General features: G+C 39.6%; 1 protein-coding gene across 1 annotated transcript in view; it reads left to right on the top strand.

The window, feature by feature from the left end:
• The window catches only part of Ac3 (Adenylate cyclase 3), a 568,126-nt gene that overhangs the window by 368,177 nt on the left and 172,166 nt on the right, over nt 1–27,783 (top strand). The window contains exon 6 of the mRNA XM_083112151.1: nt 14,723–14,881. Within this exon, the coding sequence (XP_082968277.1) occupies nt 14,723–14,881 (159 nt within the window). The remainder of the gene's footprint in view (nt 1–14,722; nt 14,882–27,783) is intronic.

Raw genomic sequence — 27,783 nt, 5'->3', positions numbered from 1 at the left:
CAGTGTTGCACAGGCTTCGATGCCTGCCAGGTTTTTCTATTACCCGGGTCTTAAGAAGACCCGTGAGACTCGATGTAGTTCTTGCAGGTAGACGGCGAGCACTACTGTCAGTGTTGCCAACGGCCATTATATTTCACTACGCATGGAAATATTTGAATTTCTGCTAGGCGCAGGTGTCTTGAGGTTGTAGAATCATTGGCGTAGCAAGGGGTGAGCGAAGTAGGCGACCACCCTGGGCCTCGCGCATATAGGGGCCTCGCGTCCTATGAGATTGATACGAAAAACGTAATAAATGGAAGTGAGAAAGATAGAAAAGGCTAATTTTTGTGGGCAATAAAATTAAGACATTTTTAACTGGCTTTATATTCTAGTTTAACGTTATAATTTGAATGAATACGTCAAATCCGAGGCGGGCGGGAGCTCTAAGCCTAAGGGGCCCCGAAAAAGTCAAAATAATTCTAATTTCTCATGTGAAACATCAACGCAAAAATTGCTTGGACAATTTTATCCATTTTTCTTGTGTGTCGTGACCTTACATAGCCTACCCGATTTTAATATGTTAATGGTAAAGCACCTCAAACTGCCACGGAGCAAAGTATGGGGCATTTAAATGCTTCTGGTATTTTAAACTCAAGAAAGGTATGGATAATATTAGCAGTTCTTCCTTCGTTCCTACAACTTCAGACGCAGCTATTGCCCTCTGTAACGGACACGAAGATGATTTATCTTCCGAATTTCCTGATCAAGTTCTATGTTTCAGGAATGTGCTTAAATCTGAAATCAAGTGATTTAGGAAAGTTTCTTCTCCTTGATAGCTCTACACTAACTTCCAGTGTTCTCTGTATACTGTACCGCCTTCTGTTTGGGGGAAGGGATAAGTAAGTATTTGTATTTTCTTCTTTTGAATACATAAATGTCGAAGAAAGATATGTTGTAATATGTGAAAATTCAGAGTTAGAGCATCGATTTGTATAGTTATTAATGTAAGTCCAGCCACAACCAGCCATTCTAAGTAATTACGTAAATTTCCTGGAAGAAGCTGACTGTACTTGAGGGACCCAAGTTTATTTCTTGCGGACGCGTACTTTACGATTTTGTTACGCCACTGCGTCAAATATTTAATATTACAAGAACATTAAGACGTAACAACAAAATGAGATTCACAGTTATTATTATCATCTAAGTCCTAAAATTCAAAGTTAACTGGTACAATTTATGTGCAACAAAGTCAAAATTGCTAATTAAAAAAAAGTCAAAATTGCTAATTTAAAAAAAAAGTCAAATTAGCTGTATCAGTTGATTACACCAAACATTTCACATTTATTGTGCAAATGACTATCGTTTTAAGATTTGCTGATGTTGAAACCGATTGTGTAGAAGAGCTTGTAGGTAGATACATTGGGCCCCTAGACAGGATTGTGATTTAGCGCACTCCCTTCCCCCCGCTCTATCAAGCACTGACATTTTATGTGCGTCCTTCCATATTTTCTACTTAAGCCATGGTTTGTGACATTTACATCCTACAAACTTCGAAATGAGGAAACAAAGAACGACTCATTAAATAATATATAGGTTATATTTCAAGATTCTTACTTTGTATTTCTGATTTTTTTAAAAAAAGTTTAGCACACTTAAGGATATTTCAGTTATCTTACTGCCTAAAGAACATCTTAAAAAACGTACTATTACTACTACTTTGGTTAATGAAAATTCCAGCAGCGTGTTACTGTAGCTCTGCCAAGTGTAAATTTCTCTGTCGCGTACTATTAAATATAATTTTCGTCAGAAATTAATTATTATTGTAGGCTATTATATAAATATGATAATTTGCTGACGTTTCCTTGATGACTGGGTATCGATTTACATTGATATTTCAAACTTAAAGAACGATGGGGCCTTGCATTCAAATCTCGCCCAGGACCTCGCGATATGTTGCTAAGCCACTGCACCTAAGATTTTGTAACTTCTCAAATTAGTGTCATTATTATGTCAAACCAACTACCACATATTTTCTAAATTTGTTTCGATGGTCTTGAAATAGGTTTGTGTGTCTTGTTCATTTTATGTCACCTTTCTGGTCTTGAAATCGTAAATCTTCTGTCGGTTTCATTTTTACGTTGTTTGTTTGTTGAAATGTGTAAATAGCATTGCCTGTTATTTGCACCCGTGTGAAAATACAAGCTAACAATTATATTTTGTATCGTATTACTATCAATGCGGTCTGAGAACAAGATAACTAGCAACAACACTAGCGAACGACGATTTGTTGAAAGAGCTGACAATATTCAAAAACCTTTTATAATGCAAATTCTAATTTCATGTTCCATTTTATGGACCATCGTGCCTTAGTGTTCAGGGGGGGGGGGATCTTGAGCAACTAATTCGGATATTGAATTGGCAAAATTACACCAGAGAGAAAATCTGTTTGATTGATTGATTCATTTATTTGGTCAATTTATGCACAATAAGGCTAATCGGGACTGAACCTATAGTTTAAAGTGGGATCTGAACCATCATGTGCTTCCACCGGGTATCGAACCTGGTACCCTTTGATTACAAGGCGACGACACTACCACTGCGCCATAGGGGAGCACCCCCAAAAAATTATAATGTAGAACAACCACCAGTCACACAAAGTTCCAAAGTATTTACGATGGCACTTTTTGCGAAACTTGGTTCGTACTCCTGTACAGGTGTCAGCAGTGGCAGCAATTAGGGGCGGGGCCGAGAGAGTGCAGTTGCCCCCCCCCCCACTTTTTGCTACTTTTGCACCACGCTAACCTCATGTACCAAGGGAAATTAATTATCCTTGCTCCCCCCCGTACATTTGCACTTTGGCCCTCTAGTTTTGGAACCCAATCGCCGCCACTGGGTGTGAGCGATACAAATGTTTTCTAGCAAGGAATAAATGTCTGCAATTTCAAATTGATAAAAGTGATGAACATTTTAAGTGCTCCTAGAACAGTTTAGAATCTAAAAGTTGGCAACGGTGACTGCGTGACTCATGTATCTGGAGACGGTGCAAAACCGGAATCAGCGTTCGCTGAAGATAAGCGAGCTTCGTCTTACAAGGCCTTCCAGTTACCCGGGGGCTTTCGATGCTTGACGGGTCAAAACCCAGGTATATAGTTTTACTCGCCCGCCCGACCAACCAGGCGGGCCTAGTAAGCGATTCTGGCCGTTGTGCAGCCCTCTGCCTACCAGCACTGTCATAGGCGGCGACGCTAGAACATTGAATCGCTGCTTGTTGGCAAGAATTATAATTAATATGTGTTAGGAATTGTCGGCAGAGTATTCTAGTTTCCTCCAGTGACGTTCCTTTCATTTTTTTTTGTTCTTTTGAATTGCATTTTATTCTAAACGCATTATATTGTATGCGATGGGCTACAACACTCGATCTAGAATGTTTTAGTCTTTCAAAGGCGAATGTGTTGCACAGTGCTGGACATTTTGAACGATCTCTTCGTCCATATTCCTACTGTTCCTTTTCCTGGAGATAGATCCTGATAGTCGGCATAGTATACGTGAACCGTCAATTGAAGAAAAAGTTTCTTAATGAATTTTCCTTCATAAACATCTCATACTGAGTCAGAATACGAACGATGCCACCCTGGCATTCTAATTTAGAACATCATATTTAATTGCATTACAGATACTATATTTACTTAACTGTGTCATCCTGAAGCTACGGCTAGTATAATCCTCTATAGGGCTGTGTATTGTCTTGTGTTTTGCCCTCACAAGTGCTGGGTGCTCCATTACAATCTCCGTTTATAACCCGGTAAGGAGATTCTAGTGCTCAGAGACAAGCATGAACGTCCGGAAGGAGTGGGGGGCAGAAAATTAATGTTCACATAAAAAGTATGTATTTCATACATGATTTCATTTCAGTCACAGTAATTTACATTAATTATTATAAGGGTGTTGATGGAACATGATAATTTCAGACCGAAGCAATTTTTTTAGGGGAAATCTCTATTATGAAGCAAAATATGTCTCCTTTGTCCACCCAGCCGGAAAAAAAATAAATTGCTTGCTCCTTCATGGAAAAAAATCTGCGGACGTCCTTGGAGACAAGTATTGATTTTAGTTACGATAAGGGGCTGGACCACGTATCAGGACTAATTACACTTATTATTAAATGTAAAACAGACTAGTAACATTCTTTCCAAGCCTCTATTTCGCTGACAATGCGCTTTATATTTTCATGACTCATGACCTCAAGTCTAGAGGGTTCAAACTTCGATTAAATGTGTGTTACTCATTGTAAGGACACAGGCAGCTGTCCCAAAAGGTCTAAACAATATTAGTGACGTCAAAGTAACGTAAATAAAACGGATTTAACGAACGCCGTCTTAAAAATGCTGAACAAAATAACAGATTAACGGTTGGAATCAACACCAGTGAAGATCCATACTCCTACTGACCAAAATGTTGGTTGACTTTCTGGAACGGCTGTTTTGGTAATTTCAACACAATACGTTTTGAGTGCGGCCTCCTCAATGGAATTTCCATATGAAATTAATCTAATAGTCTATTTTCACTTGTAGTATTCATATATGTACTGTACATGCATGAATGAGCAGTTTCGAATTAATGAGCTAAGGCCCATTAAGGCTAAGGACACTAAATGACTGAACACACACATAAACACAAACAGAGACACACACACACAAACTAATTCTGTTTGTTTCTACGTTTTAAAATCATCATAGAATTCCTAAAATTTTCAAAATAAAAAAGTCTTAAATTTGCAAGGAAATCTTTGAATGAATTATTTTCATGCCTGAATTAGGAATAACAACAAACGGATTCTCTAAATAGGTCATTTAACAAATCGAGGGAACAGGCCAGAGGCTTGCTACTGTTAGTTATTTAAAATAGTTTATATTTGTAACATGTTATTTCATATCTGAACTGTTACTGGATCTGAAATATATTGATTTAGTTTCTTCGAAACAACCACACGAAGTGTCAATCTTGGCTGATGAATTTCGAAAATAAACTCTTTAATTAACGGGTGTTTACTAATCAGAACAGTCCTCTTCAAGTGCTTCACTTAAGGGACTGCCGTGGAATCCGAACAAAAGGACCCTTGCTTTCATTAGGAAAGTAATCTCTATTTTTAGCAAACTCCAGGACTCTCGAAATGCTGGAATACCGAGATGTAGCACAAGAACAAGCATCTAATGAAGGCATATATATTCATATTATTTTCCATGGCGACGTTTGGGTCTCTCCAGGGCTCTCAAGCCCTTTTTATTGCTTGACCCTAATTTAATCTACATGTTGAGCAAGGGCCAAAATTTGGCCAGGGTGGATAACGAGTGGGGAGTAGGGAGATTGCAGTCGCAATGGTATTTTAATTATTTTAACCAATTTGATTACTACAGTATTCTTTGACACACTACATATTATTTATCAAAAAGGATTGCACAAGTTAAAGTTGAAATTTTAGAACATTAACAAAAAAAAAGCCTTAGGTCTGGAGAAAAAATTCTAATCAGTTCTTCTTGTCCTTCGAAAATGTTTGTATTATTTATTCAACAATTGGAACTACATTATAACCAATGTTCAGAAGAGCCAGTCCTTTAAGCAGCAATTAACCATGTTTTGAGACGTATTGTGCTGTGCCAACGCTCAGGAATGGTAGCCAGAACTTGAAGAAGGCGGAAAGCTGTTGGCATCACATTTTTATACTGCTTCCAGAGATGTCCTGGGTATGGAGATAACCTTTGCCTGTTACTATAGTTTGTTCTTACCCACTAAATTATCATTCTCAGCCTTGTACTCAAAGAAGGTCGTTTACATTTCTTTGCGGACGCATCATCTTGAAGTGCTATAGTGCAGATGAGCAAGATCAAGGCGAAAGGGTGTCCTACGGAAGACACTCTTGGAAGTCAAGATGTGATCCAATAACAGAGTGGAGATTGATTTCCGATAATGCTCCTTAGGCATTGTGTGAACACAATTGTCTCTGTAGCTTTGACGATTTATTGTTCAGGTGTTGAAACACTGAATCGAAAATCTCCGCAGATCTTTTTCCCCAGTCTAAAAACTCTGGAAAATTATTTATGTGCGTCTGATCTTGACTTCTGTCGACAGTAATCCATTATCAAGTGCAACATCAACTGAGGAGCCTGCAGGCATAAACTTAGTGACTTGATGACCAGCAATATATCCCAGAGACCAAAAATTGAAATTATGAAACTTAAAATGATATTATGCTTTTTAGCTTCATATGCTGAGTTTGTCTACAATAAAGTCTGTATTTAGACCAACAAAGGTTTCGGTGCAGGTACCCCCATCGATTCTACTCTCCTATCTACATTATATTACTTTTCATATACAGTAGAGCGTCGATTATCCGAAGTAATTGGGGGACATGCGTGTTCGGAAAACTGGTTTGTTCGGATAATCGAACTGTACATGTTTATTTGCCAAAAAGAAGTACTGTACAGTAAATTTATTCATAAAAACAGGCATCTCTTTAAGTATTACAAAGTAACGTACAAAGGCAACTTTAGTAGGAATATATAGTATGTGGTACAGTTTATTAAACAAAAATATGTACATATTACATACGCATTTTGCATGAACAATAGATACACCGACAGAAGTGTGCTGATTGTTGAAACACAGCGACTGGCGGCTTGGCCGGTCAGCAGCGCCTTATGAAGGCCCCATTAGAAGCAATGTTCCGCCAGCGGTGGCTCAGTGCGGCGACTACTGTGGGAAACTTGGTTTGGGAGTGAGGGGGATGATGGACGGTAGGGTGGGAGAGTAACAGGTGCGAGCGAGTACACAGTTCGGTTAAGCGGTCGTTCGGTTGACCGACGTTAGGATAATCGACGCTCTACTGTACTTTCATACAAAAGACAACAGAAACAAAAGTAAAACATATTTCAAAAAGGGCAATTAGAAACCATATGTTGTAAAGATAGTCACGTTCTCTCAGCAGATGTATAACTTTCACTAGTGTGGGATCTACAATCCGCAAAATCCCGCGGTGGGGGGCGGAGACAAGTAAGCCTTTAGGGGGGCCCTCAGCCATTGGCATAGTACAGGGTTCGTATATGAGTATGTAAAAAATAAACGTAGGTACTCTGGGGTACAGAAGCAAATACAATATATACAGGTAAATGTAAAGTTTCTGTAGCACCGTACCATGAAGGCACATTTAGGGTATGTGGACCCCTCATATTTTCGATGTCGTCAATCTTGGAGGTGATGTGATCAGTGCTACGTTGCGACCGCCTTTAGCCCCCCCCCTTTCCCGGTACCATTTGATTTGAGGCTGGGTGGGTCTTAGAGCTGCATTATGCGGGGACAAAGCCGGAATAATTACAACCTAAGTTCACCCACCTAAATCAAATCAGGCTACAATTTCACGAGAAATGCAGGGGTGAAGATTTCGTCAACCTATCTTTCTTTAATCAGGAATAAGTTACGACTGTATGACTGTAACATATGTATCATTTTCCAGGTGTAAGAAAACTGTCATAAATATATCACATCACGCTCTTTGACATCTCCCCCTTCCCATTTAAAAAATGAGTTGAATTCCATATGGCGGCCACCAATATGGCAGACGTCCAATTGGAACACAACAATGTGGTTCCCCCTAAACCTAATCACTCTCTAGGCTCTTATTTGTGACTTTGTCAAATGAGATCAATAATCACACACACACGCAAACATTATATATGTCTATTTTATTAAACAGATGCTTCAATGAGGGTACATTTCCAGATTCATGGAAAAATGCTAACGTGGTACCATTATATAAATCTGGAGACAAGTGTGCTGTTTCTTCTTATAGGCCTATTTCCCTTCTTTCACCACTTTCTATCGCCTGTGAAAAGATAATAAAGGACCGACTCTACAAATTTACCTCTCCATATATAAATACAGCACAGCACGGCTTCTTACCAGGCAGCTCCTGCTTAACCAACTTAAGCATTTCACTATCTGACGCTATCAACTCTATATCTGAAAACTGTCAACTGGGTGTAATATATCTGGATTTTTCGAAAGCTTTTGACTCTATAAACCACAATTTCCTGCTTCATAAATTATCCCACCGTTTCAATATTCATGGAAACTTTCTCTCTCTGCTCAAGCACTACCTCCAAAACAGACAACAAAAAGTTGTTCTTTCCGGAATGTCTTCTTCTTATCAAGCTGTATCTTCTGGTGTACCTCAAAGCAGTGTTCTTGGACCTCTTCTCTTCATCCTGTACCTTGATGATCTTCCAGAATATCTTTCCGATTCATGCAAAAACCTTCTCTTGTTCGCTGACGATTGCAAAATATATAGTAAAATCTCCAATTTCAGTGACATGACACTTCTGCAAAAGAATTTAGATTCTCTAGTAAAGTTGTGTGAATTATGGAACTTAAAACTCAACCCTCCAAAATGTACCATGATGACCTTCTCCTTAAAGAAAAACACATTTAATACTAAATATTTCATAAAAAATAATTGTGTTCAAAGAGTTGCAGCACAAAAGGACCTGGGCGTCATATTTGACGAGAAACTTTCCTTTTCTGAGCACATCTCTACAGTCACAAGGGGTTCAATGCGTATGCTGGGTCTTCTCTATCGTTTCACAGAAATAAACAACTTGACTGCCCTCGGCACTTTTTACAAATCTTTTGTGTCACCTAAAATTGAATACTGTTCTCCGATCTGGTCTATGGCATGCCCCTCAAATTCAGAGAGACTAAATTCCGTCCTAAATTTATTCCTGGCCATTGTTCGACACCGAATTCCGTCCACAAAACACTTGCAAAAGTCCATCCTCCTGCAAATGTTAAATATCCAAACTCCTCAAGAGAGACATAGACTGGCTGACCATATATTTCTACACAAAATAGTGAATGGCAACATCAAAAGTGACCGCCTTCTTCAGGAAATTCACTTTCGTGTGCCTGCCCGCTCAACAAGAAGCACTCTACTTTTCACTTCTCAGAAGCCGAGATTGTGCCTCATCCAGCGCTCTCTGTTCCATAGACTGCCCAGTGAATACAATAATCTAGGAAGCAAAATAGACATTTTTGAAAATCTTGACCGTTTTAGAAGAAAGTTAGCTAAGAGTATGTAAGTCTCTTAACCACATGTAATTTTTCTATGTTATTATTTTTGTTGTATTATCTTATTATTTTTTTGTACTTATGTTCTATAAAAACGTTCCAATGTAAAATGGCTAACGCTCTATTTGGAATCTTCTATTAAATAAATAAATAAATAAATATGTGTGTTGATGGATTGAATGATTTGGTGTTTTAAGTCCACATTATGCACAGTAAGGCTAATCGGGACTGGACCTACAGTTTAAAGTGGGATCGGAACCACTATGTGGCTCCACCGGGTATCGAACCAGCCCGGACCCCTTGATTACGAGACGGACTTAAAACACCAAATTAATCAATCAATGAATCAACTGCTGTAGCAGTATTGGCGTGATTCTGGCGTGAAAAGCGTTTGTACTTCAAAAGAGCTGTTCTTTGGTAGAGATAAACCAGTGAATGCCACAGAGAGTTGATGGGAGGTACGAGAAATAATACCACAATGTTCCAAACTATCGCGAGGTGCACAGCAGCATTTCAGCGAGAACCTGCTTCCAGCATCAGTCAGGATGGAGTCGCGTGCAGTAATTGCTCACTGCATGGAAGCCGACAGACGATGGACTCTGCTTGGCTTACAACCATCCCAGGATTTTTCGGTAAGACTTGCACCTTCGTAACGTTGCAGGGAGGTCAGCGCCACGTGCACTCACTGAAGTTAAGAAGTGGGCGTGCTATGGCCTCCTGAAACGATACCAGCATGGAGAGCAAAGCATTCCCGCCATGGATGACTTTTGGGCTAGGTCTTATGGAACAGAGCTCTAGCTTCAGTAAGCGGAATGGCTTAACGCTAGATCACCACTCAGCCAGAAGCCGGCCCCCGTGGCGGATTGGTTATCACATCGCGCTACGACGCCAGGGGTCCCGTGTTCGAATCGCGGCCTGGGTATGGATGTTTGTGAGTCTGCATTCACCAATTTCGTCATATCATCACTCTACCCATCTTCGAAAATTAGCCAAAGGTGGCACAAGAGGCGAAATAAAAAAGAGCAAACCAATCAGTGAATCAAAACTACTCAGACAGAAGTTTCGAGAAAATCCTTCCCCTTGAAATTGATGGTCACTAAGGCTCATGACATCAGGAGAATAATTGTGTGTCACATAGTTCATAGTGTCACAATTGTGAAAGCAGCTTACTATAGAGCCTTACCTTACATCGCGCCATTAGGGATAAAAGCTCTGATTTCATCAATGTCATCATTATTCATGATAACGTAATAGGACATACAGCAGCGTGTATTTGTGAGTCACTCGAACGCTTGCTTGACTTTTCTCCGTGTTAATTTCGATCTGACAACCAATATGAAGGAGCAACTGTTAGGGAGACGGTTTCGTGCATGAGAATACATTGCCACTGTGAAACAAGATGTCCTGAGCCTTCCTAATAGCGTAGTGGTAACGACGTTGCCTTGTTATAAAGGGATCCTGGCTTGCACACCCGATGGAGGCACATTTCACAGTGGTTGGAATTCAACTTACAGTAAAACTGCAGGTCCAGTCCCGATTAGCATATCTGTGTATAAAGTGAACTTAAAACAAGAACTCAAACAAACGTAAGATGTGCTGATTTACAGATGGTGAGGTTAATGATATTCGATGCTTCCTTCCTGCATTGCTCGCAGCATGTTGGGGAATCTGGGGAAATAATTTCAGTGTTCATAGAGGGAATGTGTGTGGCCTCGTTTGTTACTGTAATACGTACTAGAATGTCTGTTTATGACCAGGAAATAGATGCAGGACCATGTAGTCCTTCCTGTATGTTTGTTCGAAGCTGTACCCTCTCTCTCTCTCTCTCTCTCTCTCTCTCGCGTGTGTGTGTAGACTGCTTTGTTTTTATTTAAAATCATATTCTAATTTTTTACTGACTCCTTTTGATGGCATCGCCTTCTTCCTGCACAATTCTATTCTAACCAGCCTTTCATATGAGTAGCCTCAGATATCATCTACTAAACGAATACATGATTAAAGGGAGAAAACTTACCACTGATTATGTTACATACTGTATTCATCTGTATCTATTTAAATACAAAATCTTAAGCGACAGTGAATATTTGGCAAGCGGCAGGGGTTGCCTTGCCTCTCCCAAAGCCGGCATCTATGTGTTCGTTCAATATTGCAAATTCTTGTATTCATTGTATTAATACAGGATGACATTCAAATTCTGCGAACTTCCTCCGAAAGATTTTCCATTCTTATCCTTACAATTTAAGAACGCTGCTCTTCAACTAATCTATATTACTTCCGCCACGCTTGAGAGCAAATTTCTCGAGAAAGCAATTAAGTTAATCTTAGGATATTAAAGTGGATATTCTGAATAAGGATAGTATGAAAGGATTTAATACGAGAAACGATGAGATAATATAGCAGATCCTTCGTCTGACGTATCCTTTAATCCAGACGCTTATAACAGTAATGCATATTCAAGATTTAGATGCATAACTTCAAAGCACAGCATGAATCAATATGAGGCTGGAAAGGGGGAGGGGCGGAGGAGTAAGCCCCCGGAGAACAGGTGATTAAAAGAGAGACTGGATTGAGGGCTGTAGGAGTCCTGGTAGCGGGATTTCCGGATCGATGCTAAGAACTGTGTCACAGAAGAAATTTAATTGAATCATGAATTCCATTTTATATTTCCCGCCCAGTTCTGAAATATGAATAATAATTTGCAAGTTGCAATTCGCTTTCGGCGGGATTAAAATACGACATCTGGAATCAATATATCACTTTCTCGTGTTTTCACAATACAGGATGAACGAGTTTATATCTCTACGACAGGGAATTCAAACCTATTTATAAATAACTGTTTCCTCCTAGTCTATTAATTTGCTGTCCATGTTATATTGCAAATGTTTGTTACAACTGATGACGCGGTGAAAGAGGTGACAGTTTGAGGATATACCCAAATATTAATTTCACTTTTACGTAGCACCTTACAATCTGGACTGAAGTTTGCCGACTGGCAATGCTCTGGACTAACCCCATATGCTAATTAAATTATAGGTTATTATCAATGTGGATTTAAACGTAACAGATCAACAGATTAAATCTTTCTCATAAGACAGACACAAGAAAAAGTGGGAATACTGTACTGCTAAATACAAAAAGTGCCCGGAATTTGTGAATAAAACACAAAATACGTGGTTAATCATCAACATTTATTTTATCGCCTTCAAAATAGGCCCCATCAGATGCAACACACATATACCAACGCTTGACCCAGTCTTCAAAACACTTTTCAAACGCAGAAGACGGTATCGCCCTGAGTCCCTTCTGCCAATTTCCTTTAATGGATTCAATTGATTCAAAACGCCTTCTCGGAAGTGACAACTTGAGTCGCGGAAAGAGAAAAAGATCACAGGAAGCCATATCTGGAGACATGTGTTGAATTTCTGGCCAAAAACTCGCGAACAAGAGTCGTCGTGGTGCAAATGCAAGAATTGTTTTTCCATAACTCTCGTCTTTTCCGGCAAACATTCTCAAGCAGACGCCTCATAACGGTCACATAAAACTCTTTATTCACAGTTTGTTCCGCTGGAAAGAATTCTGAATGCAAAACATCACGATAATCAAAGAAAACAATGAGCATGACCTTACGTTTTGAGCTTGGCGTGGTTTATTGGATTTTGGTTCATTTTCGAAGCTCCACATTCCGAAGATTGTTGACCTGCTTGCATGTCATGCTCATACACCCATGTCTCATCACCAGTTATGATGCGTTTCATGAATGTTGAATCACTACAGACTCGCGAAATCATGTCTTCAGCAACATCCCCGCGATGTGCATTTTTGCAGGAAATTCAGCTCCTTCGGAACAAGTCGTGCACAACCCTGACAAATGGAATGTGGCATGGTCTGAAAACAACACGTTTCCAAAAAGCTGAGGATCCCTGTCCATACGATCCAGCATTTCGATAGCAAATTTCTGTCGTTGTAGCCTATTATTTGGCCTCAATTGTTGAACAATTTGCACATTGTAAGGGTACAAATGAAGCCAAAAACTTCGAACACCATGACTTAATGGTTTTCCCATCAGGTGCTTCACCTCCATATTGTCTTTGATAATTTATCTGATATTTGATTTTCGGTCTCTGCATACCATAATACAGATTGTGCGCGCTGCTGCTGCATAGTGAGAGAACGGTGAACTTCGAGGTCATGCAATAACATTCTTTTGAGTTTCTCTTTCGTGTAGTACCACTCGCAGTCCATTATGTTTCATAACCTTTTAGCAATGATCAATTGAAATGTGGGAGGTTTGAACGGAACACCCTATATATTTTTATGCTTATTTTTACATATTTTTCTTATATTGTATTTCGAATGATTTTTTTCGTATAATCTACAATGCCTTATGCATTATGTAAATATTGTGTCTGTGCGCTGTTCACATGCTATAGAGACCATTGACATTGGTAACTTAGAAAGCTTATCGGTGTCAAAAGTAACGGGTATCCTTTGGTACTTTGGACTGTAAATAATTAAATCACAACTGCAAGTACTACATTACATAATTCACGTGTCATGTTAGAAATACGTAAGTCCCTTCTGCCTCGTAGCCTTACAGGAAGACGATTTGTCCTTCTTTTCCTTCGATTTTTTATATTTTGATATTTTTATTTTACTTCGCCTTTGTGCCACTTTTGACTAATTTGCGAAGATGGAGATGAGGGATGACATGATGAAATTGATGAATGGACACTCGCAAACATCCAGGCCCAGGCCGGGATTCGAACCAATGCCTATCGCATCTGTTGTTTCTAATAATATCTATAGAAACGAAAGAGACCTTTTACATCGAAAAATTACAAGCTGCAAATGATAAGCGACAAATGACACGCGACATGTGGTTTCACACAGAAATGAAAAGTGATAATCGACAAATTCTTGCAAAAATGGATGCATTTGCATCTGTATTTTCGTTTCGAAGTGGCAAGTGTCAATTGTCACTTTGGTCTGAAATGTTTCAAACTTTATTTGTAACTGACAAGTAAGTGTGAACTGGAATTATATCGTCGTAGTTGTAGAAGGAAAGGCAATAATTCCGGGTTAGAATCCCGACCTGCCATGGGTGCTTGTCTGTGTAAAAAAGAAGGTAAAAAGGTAAAGTGCTCCCCTGTGCTTAGCACCACGCCATGAAGGCGTATAGGGGGTGTGGGGGTAACGCCCCACACTTTCTTGATCCGGTCATGAGTGGGGGTGATGTGATCAGCTTGTTTGTGTCCATTCATCAATTTCATCATGTCATCACTCATCCTCATTTTCTCAATTAGCTAAAAGTGGCAGAAAAGCGAAGTAAAATAAACCAAATCAATAGGTCAATTACCGGGTTCGATACCTGTTAAAGGAACGTGGTGGTTCGAATCCCACTTTAAAATACATGTCCAATCTTAATTAGCCTTACTGTGCATAAAGTTGACTTAAAACACCAAATCAATCAATCAATAAGTCAATTGTACAAAGTAAAATGTAATGCAATTTCTCCTATTCATGAATTGGGGAAGGAACTGTCGTAAAAGTAGACTATACAAGTTTTATATATTTGTGTATTTGTAATATTTGCAGTTACCAATATTTGCGTATTAACTCGTTGCAGATACGTTCAACAGTCGACCAAGTCACCAGTGGACATGAGGGTTGGCATCCACACAGGGGCTGTTCTTGCAGGCGTCTTGGGGCAACGCCAGTGGCAGTTCGATGTGTACTCAAAGGATGTCGAGCTGGCTAACAAAATGGAGAGCAGCGGGCTTCCTGGGTAAGTGTTCTGAACTCACAATTTAATATTATTGTGTATTGAATCGAGACGAAATAAGACGAAACTTGGCCAGAGTTTGAGCTTTGCTTCAAGTTTAAGGTTCTATACTAGCGCCATCTGAAACCTCAGAAATTGTGCGTACTTTTAATCGCCCAGGAAACCATGGTAGTTAGATAACTTGGTCAATCTCGTAAGATGATAGACATTTTTGACTGTTTATCTGGACTGAACTCAGAATAGGAGGAGGAAGCTAGGGGGCTGAGGGATGCGCCAGCACTTACCTCTGCTTCCTGGCTGTGGCGCTGGCTGCTACTCTCAATGATGCACTATTGTATTTGTTATATAAACTAAATTACACCCAACGTACATTTATAATGATAAAATGAAGACAGTAGAGGAGTCTGTCCCCTCATACGACATGGTCAAAAATCTCAAAAAATACCTGTGTGGGAAGAGTTTCAGCAGCGTTTCTGAAGTGATGGATGCTGAAATCGTATGGTTTCAGGAGCAGTCGGAAGATTTTTTTCGTGTCGGAAATGAAGCCTAGAGCATCGAATGGAAAAGTGCATTGAAGTTGTAGGGGACTATGTTGAAAAATAAGAGTAGTGAAATGGCACTCTGGCAATACCTTCTAGGTCAGAGACAGAGCATGCTGATCAACCTTTGTATTTTCCTGAAGTGACAGATAGGTATTTGAGATTTTCCTTTTGTATAGCTGAGCTTCAACCTCTCGTTACATCATCTATGGACCATTGACATCAGTGTCTTATTACATGATAGATCACTACGCTCTTCACCTCTCAGAGGGACGGTGAAGGTGAGCACTCTTGGGTGCGCATGCAGCTCAGTGTTTCCTCAAAGTAGAAGAGATGAGGCAGAGTGGAGCGAAGGTGGAGCATCTCAACCCAGATTCCAAATAGCTTTACATAAGTTCCTCAGCCACTGAACTCTTTAAATCAAGGCTTACACATATCATAATTGTTTGACGGGGCCTAAGGGAGAGTGGTGGAGGAACCATATGTGATCGACCAGTTCGCTCCTTTAGTGCACTTCTCATTGTTGTGTGAGGATTCTAACCGGAAACTTCAGTAACTATATCGAAAGTCGACCAACCAAAGCTCTCGGCAACGTTAACAATAATAAACAAGCAAGCAGTAGAGTAAAAGGTCTAATTATGGGCCCCCTTTTTATGTTGTCATTTTCGGAGGAAAAGAAGTAATATATCAAGCACCTGCCTTTAAAATTCATATGTATGAAATATATACTTAAATGTAATAGCATGCTAAAGTATAAAAGGTCTAATTTTTTTTTAAAAAAAAAGCAATTTCCAAAATCTGGTAAAATGATGTATTTCAAAATTGTGGTCTAAATATGGGCTACTAGTGGCAATATCACAAGAAGCAATAAAAAATTTAAAAAACCTTCATTTATCGCTTAAACATTATAAAATTCATATTTATGAATAATCAGTTCTTTAGAAAATCACGCGGAATGGGAAAAATAGAAATAAAGAAAAACATCCAAATATTTCTTGAAAATGTGTTCTCAACATTAGACCTCATGTCATAGCCCATATTTAGACCAACACCCTTTTTTTCTTCTTGAATTTATTTTCTCTCTCTGTGGTACATATTTCACAAACAAATCATGGCATTATAAAAGCCCACATTTGTTTTAAGTACCGCTAATATCATAACTTATACAAAGCACATGAGAATTCAGAAAACGCTGAGTTAGAAACATACGTGCAAAAAGTTTTCGGAGGAAGCAATTCTATAACAGCGTCCAAGGCAGAAACTAACCACCACTTTCTCTTGCAAATTGGCGCCGCAACCTTTGTCCTTGACAGATAACCAGTTCCAATAGCCTCTGCCAGGCTGCAGCACCTGGGAGCGCTGATAACTCCAAAACCCATATTTAAACCTTCGCCCATATTTAGACCATCTCCTCTACTATATTGGTAAATATTTTAATATTGACTTAATAACTTGGCAGCAATCTCAAACGTTTCCGTTCTACCAGTGTAGGTCGAAAGACAACCCACATCTACATATTATGCTGCGAATCAATCCGCTCATTCTGTTCCACACCGTAGGACATCTCTCAACCACGTATATCATGTAATAGAGAAACTAGAATGTAGGCAACAATATGTTTCCTTAACAACCGTAGGCCTCACTGAGTGCTTTTCTATTTTACTAAATAGGTAATATGGTAACATCGGTGAGCTCTGTAGGTTGGGCTATTTCGATAATGAGATGACCTCAGGTTAAAGTGGCTGATGTACCAGGGAGGGCGGATTGTTATTTAACCCGAACCTGTGTTAAACTAAATAGAATCTATATGGTTGATGTATAAATTCGTAGCGTTTTTTTCACCGTGGCAAAAGCATTTTCATTTTATACTAATTTGAGATGAACAAAAGACATAAATTAATCAGTAATATATTTTTCTTCATTGTTTATGACTGTCTACCAACGCTGTGGCAGTTTTTCAATTCAACGCCTGAAGAAATCAACTGATTCGGAGTTAAAAGCATTGTCAAGCCAAGTTTGAAGAGCATTTTCGTCACCAAAGGAGCTTCCTTGAAGACTGATGGATTGAGAGCTGAAAAGGTAGCAATTTTAGGGCGCAAGATCGGAGGAGTAAGGTGGATGTGGAACCAACCAAGCTCCTGGATAGAATCTTTGACATGTTATGGGTGTGCATTATCGTGTCGCAGCACTTGATGCTGTTTTCCTGACCTACTTCTTCATTTGGTTGATTCCATTTAATGCGTGCGATATCCTGAACCTTACCCATGGAATGCAAATGTCGCACGATGGTTGAATCGTCACAGTTCATCACATTTGCTATTTCTCGAGTCGACTGATGTGGATCCTCGTTGATTAAAGCGTTTAAACTGTCTTTATTAAAGCCCCATGGTTTTCCTGAACGTGGAGAAACGCTTAAGTCAAAATTCCCTCTTTGTAATGAAAACATCATTTTCTTCTTGCCCTGCTTTCCCCGTACAAGTGACAAATGTTCCGAGCCACCTGCGCTGCCGTTGCCCCTATGTTAAACTCAGACAGAAGAATATGTCGGAAATGTCCCTCCCCCCTCCCCCCACTGGACACTTATTGTCCCTTGGGCCATAAATAGCACCGTCTTTCTTCAAATCTGTAAAATACAATTCGTATTCACAGTCACAAGAATGTCACTCCAATTGATGAACAATAAACAAACGATAAACAAACTTCTAACCTTGCAGTGTTGCCATACCGAACACAAACGCTACGAATTTATGCATGAACCCAATATAATCAAAACTTCCAAGAATACAATGCTCTTTGAAGATACCAGGGCGTTCTGGAGAACGGTGAAAGCGGACCAAATGTAAGGTCATCCAAGGCTTTGTCGACTGAAGTTGAGTCCACCGCAGCGAGGCTATGTTTCCGGGGAGGCATACTTGTTCTGTAAATATTCTCCTACAGTACTGAGGAAAATCCACTAATAAGTGACGTAATATTACTTACTGTTGATATGCCTAGAAGAACCAGAAGTGAATTCAATGCCACTTCAAAAGCTGCCGGATTAAAAGCCGTTTGTAACTTGAAGAAAAGTTGCCATCGTGGGAAATTGAAATTTTAAGTCGGTAAGTCGGAGTATAAATACAGGATTGACATGAATAGCCGGTGGTCACGTCGGTGGCGGAAAAGCCATAAATGAAGACTGTAGGCTGTGGATATGGAGTCGTGAGAACCGTAGAGTGCTCGGCAGAGCTGCTAGCGTGATCCCACACTTGTCGCATTTGATTCCAATTTGCTTTTTATTAACCCCAACCGGCCGAGAGGAGCCCTAACATCTTTCCTCTCGCTCTTGCAAGAGGCCATGAAGAAATCGATAGACAATCCTTGCTTACCGAAGGTAGGAAAGACTCTGTCCCTATCGCTCTTTTTATAGAATATGAAGTGCGGCAGAAGCGCCTCTTGTGACGCTTGTGTGAATTACATCTATCGATTGCTATAACCATATATTCCGAATTCAGCTGAAATCAAAGCTACATGACTCTCCAGGAAGCGCATGCAAGAATTGCGTGCTTACTTGCTTCCCTTTACTTCTATTTGGTTACGGACTTTTGGTGGCAAAGTAACTAAAATTTGTTACTTGCAGTGTCCTATACCAACTACCTTTCTCCTCAAGCGAACATCCACTAACCTACTATATTTCTTTCAGTTCGAATGTGCGGTTCAAGGACATCCACTCAGCTCCGCGCTTCCCTCTTCCTCACTCCCACTCCTATGCATTCCCCGTGGAGCACCCAATGAACAGGCAGAACGTTGTGTTTGGAGGGGAACAGGCGACTGCGTGGGGAGACGATGCCGTGACCTTGAAGCGCAGTTTGGAAATGAAAGCAGTATAGTACATCATTGAAATGTTCTTGCTATAGACGAGTCAAGGGGTAACTGATTAATTTTATATGTCAGGAAATGGACAATCACCCCTTTATCCGATAATGGTAAAGGCTTCCCTCGTACAGGAAAATTCAAGTTAAGTGTTTGTCGAAGATTGTTAAGGTAGCTAAGCAAAACGTTCCATGAAGTATTTCTAAGACACCTATCGAACACCATATCTGAATTACAACATAATAATATTTTCTTAAATGTATGTAAGATACTTCTTTTGCATGGGGTATTTTAGTATATTATGCTCCCATGGCATCTGGCATGGTCCTAAATATTACCCCAAACACACACACACAAAAAAGTTCTTCAACTTTCGCAGCTTTGAAATATGCCTCAATAGCTTTAATAACGTCACAGAATCTGTGGAAGTATATAAGTATGTGTAGGAAACAATTCCATTTTAAATGGATCAGAATATTCAGATCCCATTCTAGGTGAGGAAGTTTTAATGTGGTTTGCCCTGTCTCCATCTAAAAATGGGGGCTTCTACTGAAGAAAGTGCTTGGATAGGGGGAAAAATGGAAAACTTGAGATATTCTAAATATGTTTAAAATATAACTAATCATCTGACATAATTTACCCTCAAAGTTAAAACTGAAATTGTACGAGGCGGGGCCATTATGTTGTCAGACCTCCCTGCATGTAATTAAACCTGGGCCTGAGAACACTACAGCATCACTGAAAAACTTGCGTCGATGTCCAGAATTCCTAAATGAACAAATTATCGATTCATTCATGCATTTATGTTGAGGTTTAGAACTTTCCTGTCAACCTTCGTATATATTCGCCTGTAATATTCGACTTTAAAATATAACTTCCTTCTTTATGTAATGATGAGAATAGAATGTACTACACAAACATGAAATATATTGTATTTGAAACATTTGCTTGTCTGTATGTAGCAGTTTGTTCTTGGATTCAAACCACAAATAAAGAACATATACTGTCTCTCAAGAATTCTTTATTATTCGATAAAATCCAAAGATCTGGAAAAAGCCATCTTGCGTATTGGGAGAAACAGAAATTTCGTACAGCACTGCTTCCACCGTACATATGTCTCCTCTGTTCCCATATTTCCTAGAGAAGAGATATGCCTGCTTCTGGATCGGGAGAAAATCGCTTTTTCGTTCCGTCAGACGCTGTCCCGTGGGATTTTTTCCGATTTGTTTCTCTCGCACGGCGGAGCAAAATCGGGTTTCGGGTTTTCAAAGGTGGTTGCCAGTCTTCCCCGGATGCAATATACGAGAGACGCCTCCAAGGGACTTGAAAGGGGAGACAGGGCATTGTAAAATATGCTTCGGCTGCAGGGGCTGCATTTACTAAAGTAGGGAGGGGGGTTCTGGGAAGCATTTCATCTGCAATCGCAGTACGCATGGTTGGAAGGCTCGAGTAAAGCATATGTAGTCAAAGTCAAATTTTGTTTCAAGTACACTTTGTACTCAGATACGCTACTTTGGACTGGAACTGCAGTTTAAGGTGGAATATAAACTACTGTATAACAAGCATACTTCTTGTAGCCATTCATTTGGTACACACATAGCATAGCCGATAACTTCCACTTAAAGTAAAATATAACCAGTCGGTAGCCAGGCTGGGCTCAGCCCCCTTGCACTGCTGTCAGGCTCCCTGACATTGGGTAATATTATTTTGTATAATTTGTTGGAAGTGAAGAGTGAAAATGTAAACTGTAGATGTCATTTTGGTGTGTGCTACCTCCTTTCTGGCAATACACTAACCACGGCTAGCACTCAGGGTCATGAGTTCTTACTTAGAAATCAGACGACAGTGAAGCGAAACTTAGAGATTATATTCCTTTGTGTAAAAATACATATATGAAGAAAACACAAACTCATAGGAATTTGTAATATTTTGAATATAATGTACTGTATATCAGTATATAAGTTATTCACTACACTTAGGGAATCGTTGTATTTAACAATATCTTGGCATCTCCTCAGCAACTCGCCGTCTCTGCAACATCTAGTCATATCTCAGGAACTAGACGTTTATCAGCAACTCGGGGTCTCTGCAGCAGCTCGGCGTTTCTCATCAACTCGACGACTTTCAGCAACTTGACGTCTCTACAGGCGTGCTCACAGGCGGGTTTGCGGATGCATGTTGCGTCCACCCAAATTTTTGATATGGGATTTTTCATTTCCTTTTATTGTGATGAAAATTTGACTGAATAAAAATTTGACCCCTGGAAAGAGGTTGTAACATATAATAATCACTTCGTATACTGCTAATATACTGTAAGGGACAGTTTGCTTCTGGCGCTGCTGTCAGTCAAGCAACTAGTAGCTACGGTGGGTGCTGTCTAGCAATGGGCTGCTCGACTTGGGACTGTCTTACAAATAACGTTTGTAACAACCAGGAGTCGATGCTTGAGCCGTCATTCTCTTTTGTTGACAACAATTATGTACGAAAAGTTACTTAAGTTTTTGATTGTCATACCATTTACTTGATTTTGTACCACTTTTCCACACCCATTTCTTAGTGATGCACCCTTTTCGTTGTTGCGACCATTAACAAATGGAGAAAAAGTTGGGAAAGTGTAAATATCACGGAACCTTCTGAAAGGATTGACGACAAATTAAATTAAATTAAATTAATATTCTTGTAAGTTTGCAAACAAATATGTATGCAAATTTTCCTGATCGCTTCGCTCGCTATGCTCTGTGTTTGACGTCTTGATAAGATGATTGTGAAGCATTATACCAGAGACAAATGTGTAGCTGCATTACGATTTGATTTGATTTCAGTTTTGTAATTTAGAGTCGCTTTTCTTCAACTGTGGGCTGATCACGACGATGACAATGAGGGCTGATGAGATGAAGGGACAAGCATAAAGATCACTAATGTCCAGCTCGGAATTCGAACCCGTGATCTCTGACGTCGTAGCGCTCTATGCTAACCACTCCGCCACGAAGGTAGGCTGTTGCATTACCGGACACGATGAATATTTTTGGTGTTGATTAATAACATATGTTTTAAAAATATAGACCTTAGTGTTTGAGTACTACTATAGGAGGGTTGTTTGAATATTTTAGTAAATTTTCAGGAGATGGTGCCGCGGTTAATTAGGTGAATAGATCATTTCACCAGTAGCCCAAACGTATTTCCTCAACAGGTAAACGTTCCGTCCAACAAATCAATTGTTAAATTGCACGAATTTTGCTTCGAATTGATTCCCCATCTAGCCTATTCACGGGACTTGATCCGTGCGATTTCATTCTGCTGGTGCAGCATTTCTAATGATGTTACTACTGTATTGTCTATTCCCTGTTCTGTAATAATTGTACTAAATATAGTACACAGTAACACATTGTAAATATCCAGATACAACAAAAAAAATAATGTATAATGTGAATTTCTAATTTGTCGCAGGAAGTGAATTTTGCAACTTGAGATACAATCCAGAACATTTTGACTATATGAAATACTCTAAACATAGGAGGAGAATTTGTTGAGGAGGCACTAAATTATATTTTCACTGTCTATAGCTCTGTGTATTAAACAATAATTGAATCAAAAAACCGGTTTCCGTACGAATATTTGTGTTCCACACTGGCGTACGCAGGATTTTGGGAGAGGGGAGCTAATGATGCTGTGGCTCCTAATATCGAACAGTAAAGAACTGGGGAAAAGACAAAATGATAAATGGCATCTCCCCTTAAAACGACCCTCAATTACGATTTTTGTTCAAACAATTTTGAAAATGAAGGTAAAAAATTATATTTACGAAATATTTTATACTGTATCCCGTCTCCTCCCAGAAAGCAGCTACGTAATATCTGCCTTTACAATTGCAACTCCCTCCGTAAGAAAATCCTGCGTAGGGCAGTGGTGTACCCAGTTAGATTTTTCTATCTCATCATTAAATTTTGGGCTTTTTAACATTTATTCGCAATACAAAAAAAACTGTCTATGCATATTTTTTTCTAACATTTCAAATCCAACGAATAAATGTGCTTGCAAGCTTTCTCGGTGTTGAAAATTTACATTTTAAGATATAACTGTCGACCACTTTACAGGATATTGCACTCAAATTAAAATCAGTTACTATTTATTTGTCAAAATAATTTTTGGGTGGATTATGATGAATTAATTTGGGGCGACTGCGTCTCTAAATCAACTCAGCGTTTATCAGCAACTCTCCGTCTCTCAGGAACTCAACGTTTCTTCCTCCCTAGAGGCATCGACTGCTAACGTTTCCCATGATTCGAGGGCGTCGGCTAGAACACGACACCCGCAAGAACTATAACGGCAAAAGTGTAAACTTGGAGCAGAGTTTGGAATGGGCTTCCGAGTAAATGCAGCGGCAGTGTCGCTCAACCTAAAAATTGCAATCTGTTAGGAGGCACTGAAATTAGATAATAAACATTTTCGAGCAGGCCTCATCTCCAGGAAGGTTTCAACTCGGGGCAAGCCCAGGCACATAACGACCTGTTGGGTGAGATGAGTCAAGGCAAGGAGATATTAAACATTTTCTTGCTTCTCCAAAAATAGGCAATAGTTAGGCTGGAGGGTTCAATGGAGTACCCGATCTCTAACTACGCTATACTGGTGATGTGCATAACCGATTAAAATATTCGACTAATTCGATTATTTTAATAATTCGAGATAATCGATCTTTTTTATCAATCATCAATTATTCTAAGAGAACATTTCAAACTGACCGTAACCGATTTGTCAAAATGGAATAACGATCAGAAACAGCGCTTAAATGTTAGTGAATCATTACCTTTCAGTCAGTTGAGATTGAATTAGCGTTGCGTGTAGGTTGCCACGCGGTGTGATCTCCTCCCGTTCTTTTGTGCGCCTCGTCGCAATTTACAGTGGGAAGGATATCTGTTGTCTTTTGCATGCGTGGGCGGGATTATCGACTAGTACTGGCATTGCTCTGTGATTCTGTACTCTACATTCGGATGGAGTAAGCCGGATTTTTTTTTTCATTTAACGCTTCTGAACCAAATAACATCAGTTGGGGAGGGGGGGGGACAGTCGACTAATTAAAATTGAAATATGTGTTATATAAAGATCTAATACACGTAACAGCATGCACACTCTTTGGGAGTTTGCTAGTGGGAAAATGATTGGCACTGTGATATGTGATTAGAGCATTAAATCATTAAGAAAAACTTATTTCTTTCCACTTTTTGTAGGCGGGTCGTAATTCTGTAACTCGTTAAGGCATACACAAGTACGTAGAATCAAATCCCCAAGTTATGAACGATGACCCTATTGACACTATCAGAATTGATCGCCGAATTTCCCCCTTTCCCTTCATTTTTTTCTTGTCGCGCTTTCACTGTCCTTCACGGTCCTATAAGAAAATAAAGAGGCAATATACGATATGATTTCACTATTCTTCTTCTTGTATTCGGTCATCTTTCAATGAGTCTTGTCGTTGTCAGTAGCGACGATTGCGTGCAAGCATTGCGGGGGGGGGGGGGGCAAAGACATTTTACTTTCTCTTAGTATTCAAGGATTAACATTGAGAGTCTATAGTGCGGGGCCAAAAATGGCAAGGAGTGTGTATGTGTGTGTGGGGGGGGGACTGTCCCACACTCCCCTAATCGCCGCCACTGGGTCTTGTAATTGTATTTACTTTACGTCGTGCAAAATCATAAATCATGATTTTGTACCAAAATTGGGCTTGTGAGAAAATCGTAGGTTGCTACTGGCTATCCTTAATTCTCTTCGCTCCGCTTTCATGAATCACCCTAATCATTTCGTAACAAGTTCCTTCAGTTACAGCGCCTTGAATAACGTAGTGTGGAAAACGACCCAAGAAACTAGTTCCCCAGACGGATGACAAACATAGATGGCAGTGCGATCGGAGCAGGTGCTAATTTTGTTATGAAAGTAATGCGGCTTAGTTAGTTTTTTTGCAGTATATTGTGTAGATTTGTTTGTCTAGAAAGGCGGTAAGTGAATTGATGAAAACAGTTATATTTGTGGAGTGATTTGCTGTCACGAAATGACATTAATTTGGAAAGTAAAGTAAAATAAAATTAATAGATAAATAGCATGCGTAACACAAGAAGAAACATCGCAAAGTGATTCCGGACGTCAGGTGTTGGATTGTGTACTAGAGTTTTATTTTTCTATGTTATTAGAATATAAATAGTATCCTGAGAGATATTTCATACCGAGGCGACAAACCACAAGTGTCGCTTGGAAGCGAGCAGTCCGTAATCAATGCAGCCTTTCGAACCGTAGGGACACAAGCTCTGACTGCACCGTTTCCTCAAGGAGATTTCACACCAAAGCGACACGGGTCCTTCGGTCCAAGGCAACTTTAATACCGAAGCGACACATGTTGCTTGGAAACATGCCAATCAAGAGCAACATTTCACATCGTAGCGGCATGACTGGAAGCACAGGCCAGCGTTCGGTTGGTGAAATCCACAAGCGATAAGTGTCGCGTGCGCCTTGTCGCTTTGGTGCGCAATCTCCCTAAAGCAAGACACTCATTGCATCGCGCATGCGCGAACAACAAGCCACGGCAACATGTTGCAAGCTATTGAGGAAATGGCCCAGTTTAGGCGATGCACAAGCGACAAAGCGACACGTGAGGCTTATCGTGTCGCCTAGATCTGTTGTTGTAATGTGCGGTTTGTCGTGTCGCCTATCTGTTGTTCGCACAATTAGCAGCGAACGCTTGCCAATAGATTGAAGGCACCATGTCGCTTGTCACTTAGTTGGGAACTCCCCCTGTAGCGCGTCTCTTCGGTCTGAGCAACCTTCCTTTAAGGAGCTTTCCGACCGAAGTAACAAGTAGCACGCGAATACGCCATATGAACATTCCAGGCGTATTTTTTCTCTCGTATTAGCCTATTAACGAAAGTATGACGATAACAGGACGTGGTTGACTGTCTAGAATGTTCGTTAATATCTTCGCGACCACTGTACCAAGTATCCTAGCAATTATCACATTCATAGAAATGCTTCATGTAAAAGAATCAGACGTTGCAGCGAAAAACTCCATTTACTTCCATTATAACCAGACGAATACCAAGCACCGGGTCCAAACCAGCGCCTCTAGCGGATCATTTTCGAGTGGAACCAGCCAGAGAGCGCAGAACCGTGCCGTTTTCCAAACTATGTTATTCAAGACGCTGTACTTCAGTTGTGTTGGAATTTCAGAGTTGCCAGGTGCATGAAAATTAACCCTTAAAAGCCAAATTTCGGTTCAAAATTATGATTCTGATTTTTCATGTAAATGTATGGCCAATATTTAAGCACATGTTGCTTGCGTCTAATGACAAAATTTTGACCAGCTAGTGTTGCCAACTATGGAGATATGTCTCAAAAATTGCACTTTTTATCTCAACCCATAAAAGCGACAGTCATAAATCCATCAAATGCTGCACATGATCAATATTGGTCGCAAATGATAGATTGACATGGCATCAGTCATCAGACCTTTAAATATGGCCCTTTCATAATTTTTTATATCTTTTTCTTACTCAAAAGTGTATATGAGTAAAAATTTTATCGCTGCCTTCCAACAGTTATTAATTTATCTAATTTTCTGTATGAAGCAAATTGATAATGTTAAGCGTTAAGAACTTTCTCAATGCAAGAGGCTTTCTAGTGCAGAAGACCCGATGTAAATATCTCTTATGATTATCCATGATATAAATTTTCAAATTTTGGTTGCGGGACTTTTGAAACGCTCTGTAGTTAACGTCTCCCAACATCTTACAATTTTCTATCTCCAATTACGGGAACTTTAATTTGGATTATAATAATGTTATCAATATACTGAAGTGAAACCTCTCGCATTGCATAATTAGTTACATCCCTTGTGACTCTACGATCCCAAAGTCCTAAATCGAGTCACCCTTCAATATATCAATGTCTTCCATTATCTCATTACATGTATGACAGTCATTATTTATTATCTTTTCCCCCATACTGCGCATTTTCTATTCATTATTACATCCTCCAGTAACCTTTTATCTTTCTCAACCTTGTGCTGCCTTCTATTATCATCTCTTCCCAACTTCCTTGGGATACGTGATATGGGGGAGCTTTTTTATCTGTACCTTCGCCGTCCCTCTTGCAGCCTCCCTATAAACAGAAATCTGTTTCATCCACGTTCCCCCCACAAAGATCAACAGCTCCCAAGTTTTGGGAACGAAAGGGAGTTTTCTTTTCGACCGGGGATGGAAAGTACGACAAGTACTTTGATTGAATATTGTAATTTTTTTTGTATGACATAAATATCTATTATCAAAAGAAGTGAAGTATGGAGAGTGTATTAAGGTATGATGTCAGCAGCAGTCAATTAACACTTCAAGAAATGTTTTAAAACTAGAGAGAAAAAACTGTAGTATTTGTATGAAGTATGAAGTATGATGTATGTAGTATTTCTAATAAACCCCGACGCTATGAATCAAGAAGAACATAAGAACATTTGCAAATGGTATGTGATATCTGTGGTGA

Source organism: Lepisma saccharinum, chromosome 26, assembly GCF_977018435.1.
Source record: "Lepisma saccharinum chromosome 26, izLepSacc3.1, whole genome shotgun sequence".
In the NCBI taxonomy this organism is placed as follows: Eukaryota; Metazoa; Arthropoda; class Insecta; order Zygentoma; family Lepismatidae; genus Lepisma; species Lepisma saccharinum.
This window is presented reverse-complemented; position numbering and strand designations above follow the sequence as displayed.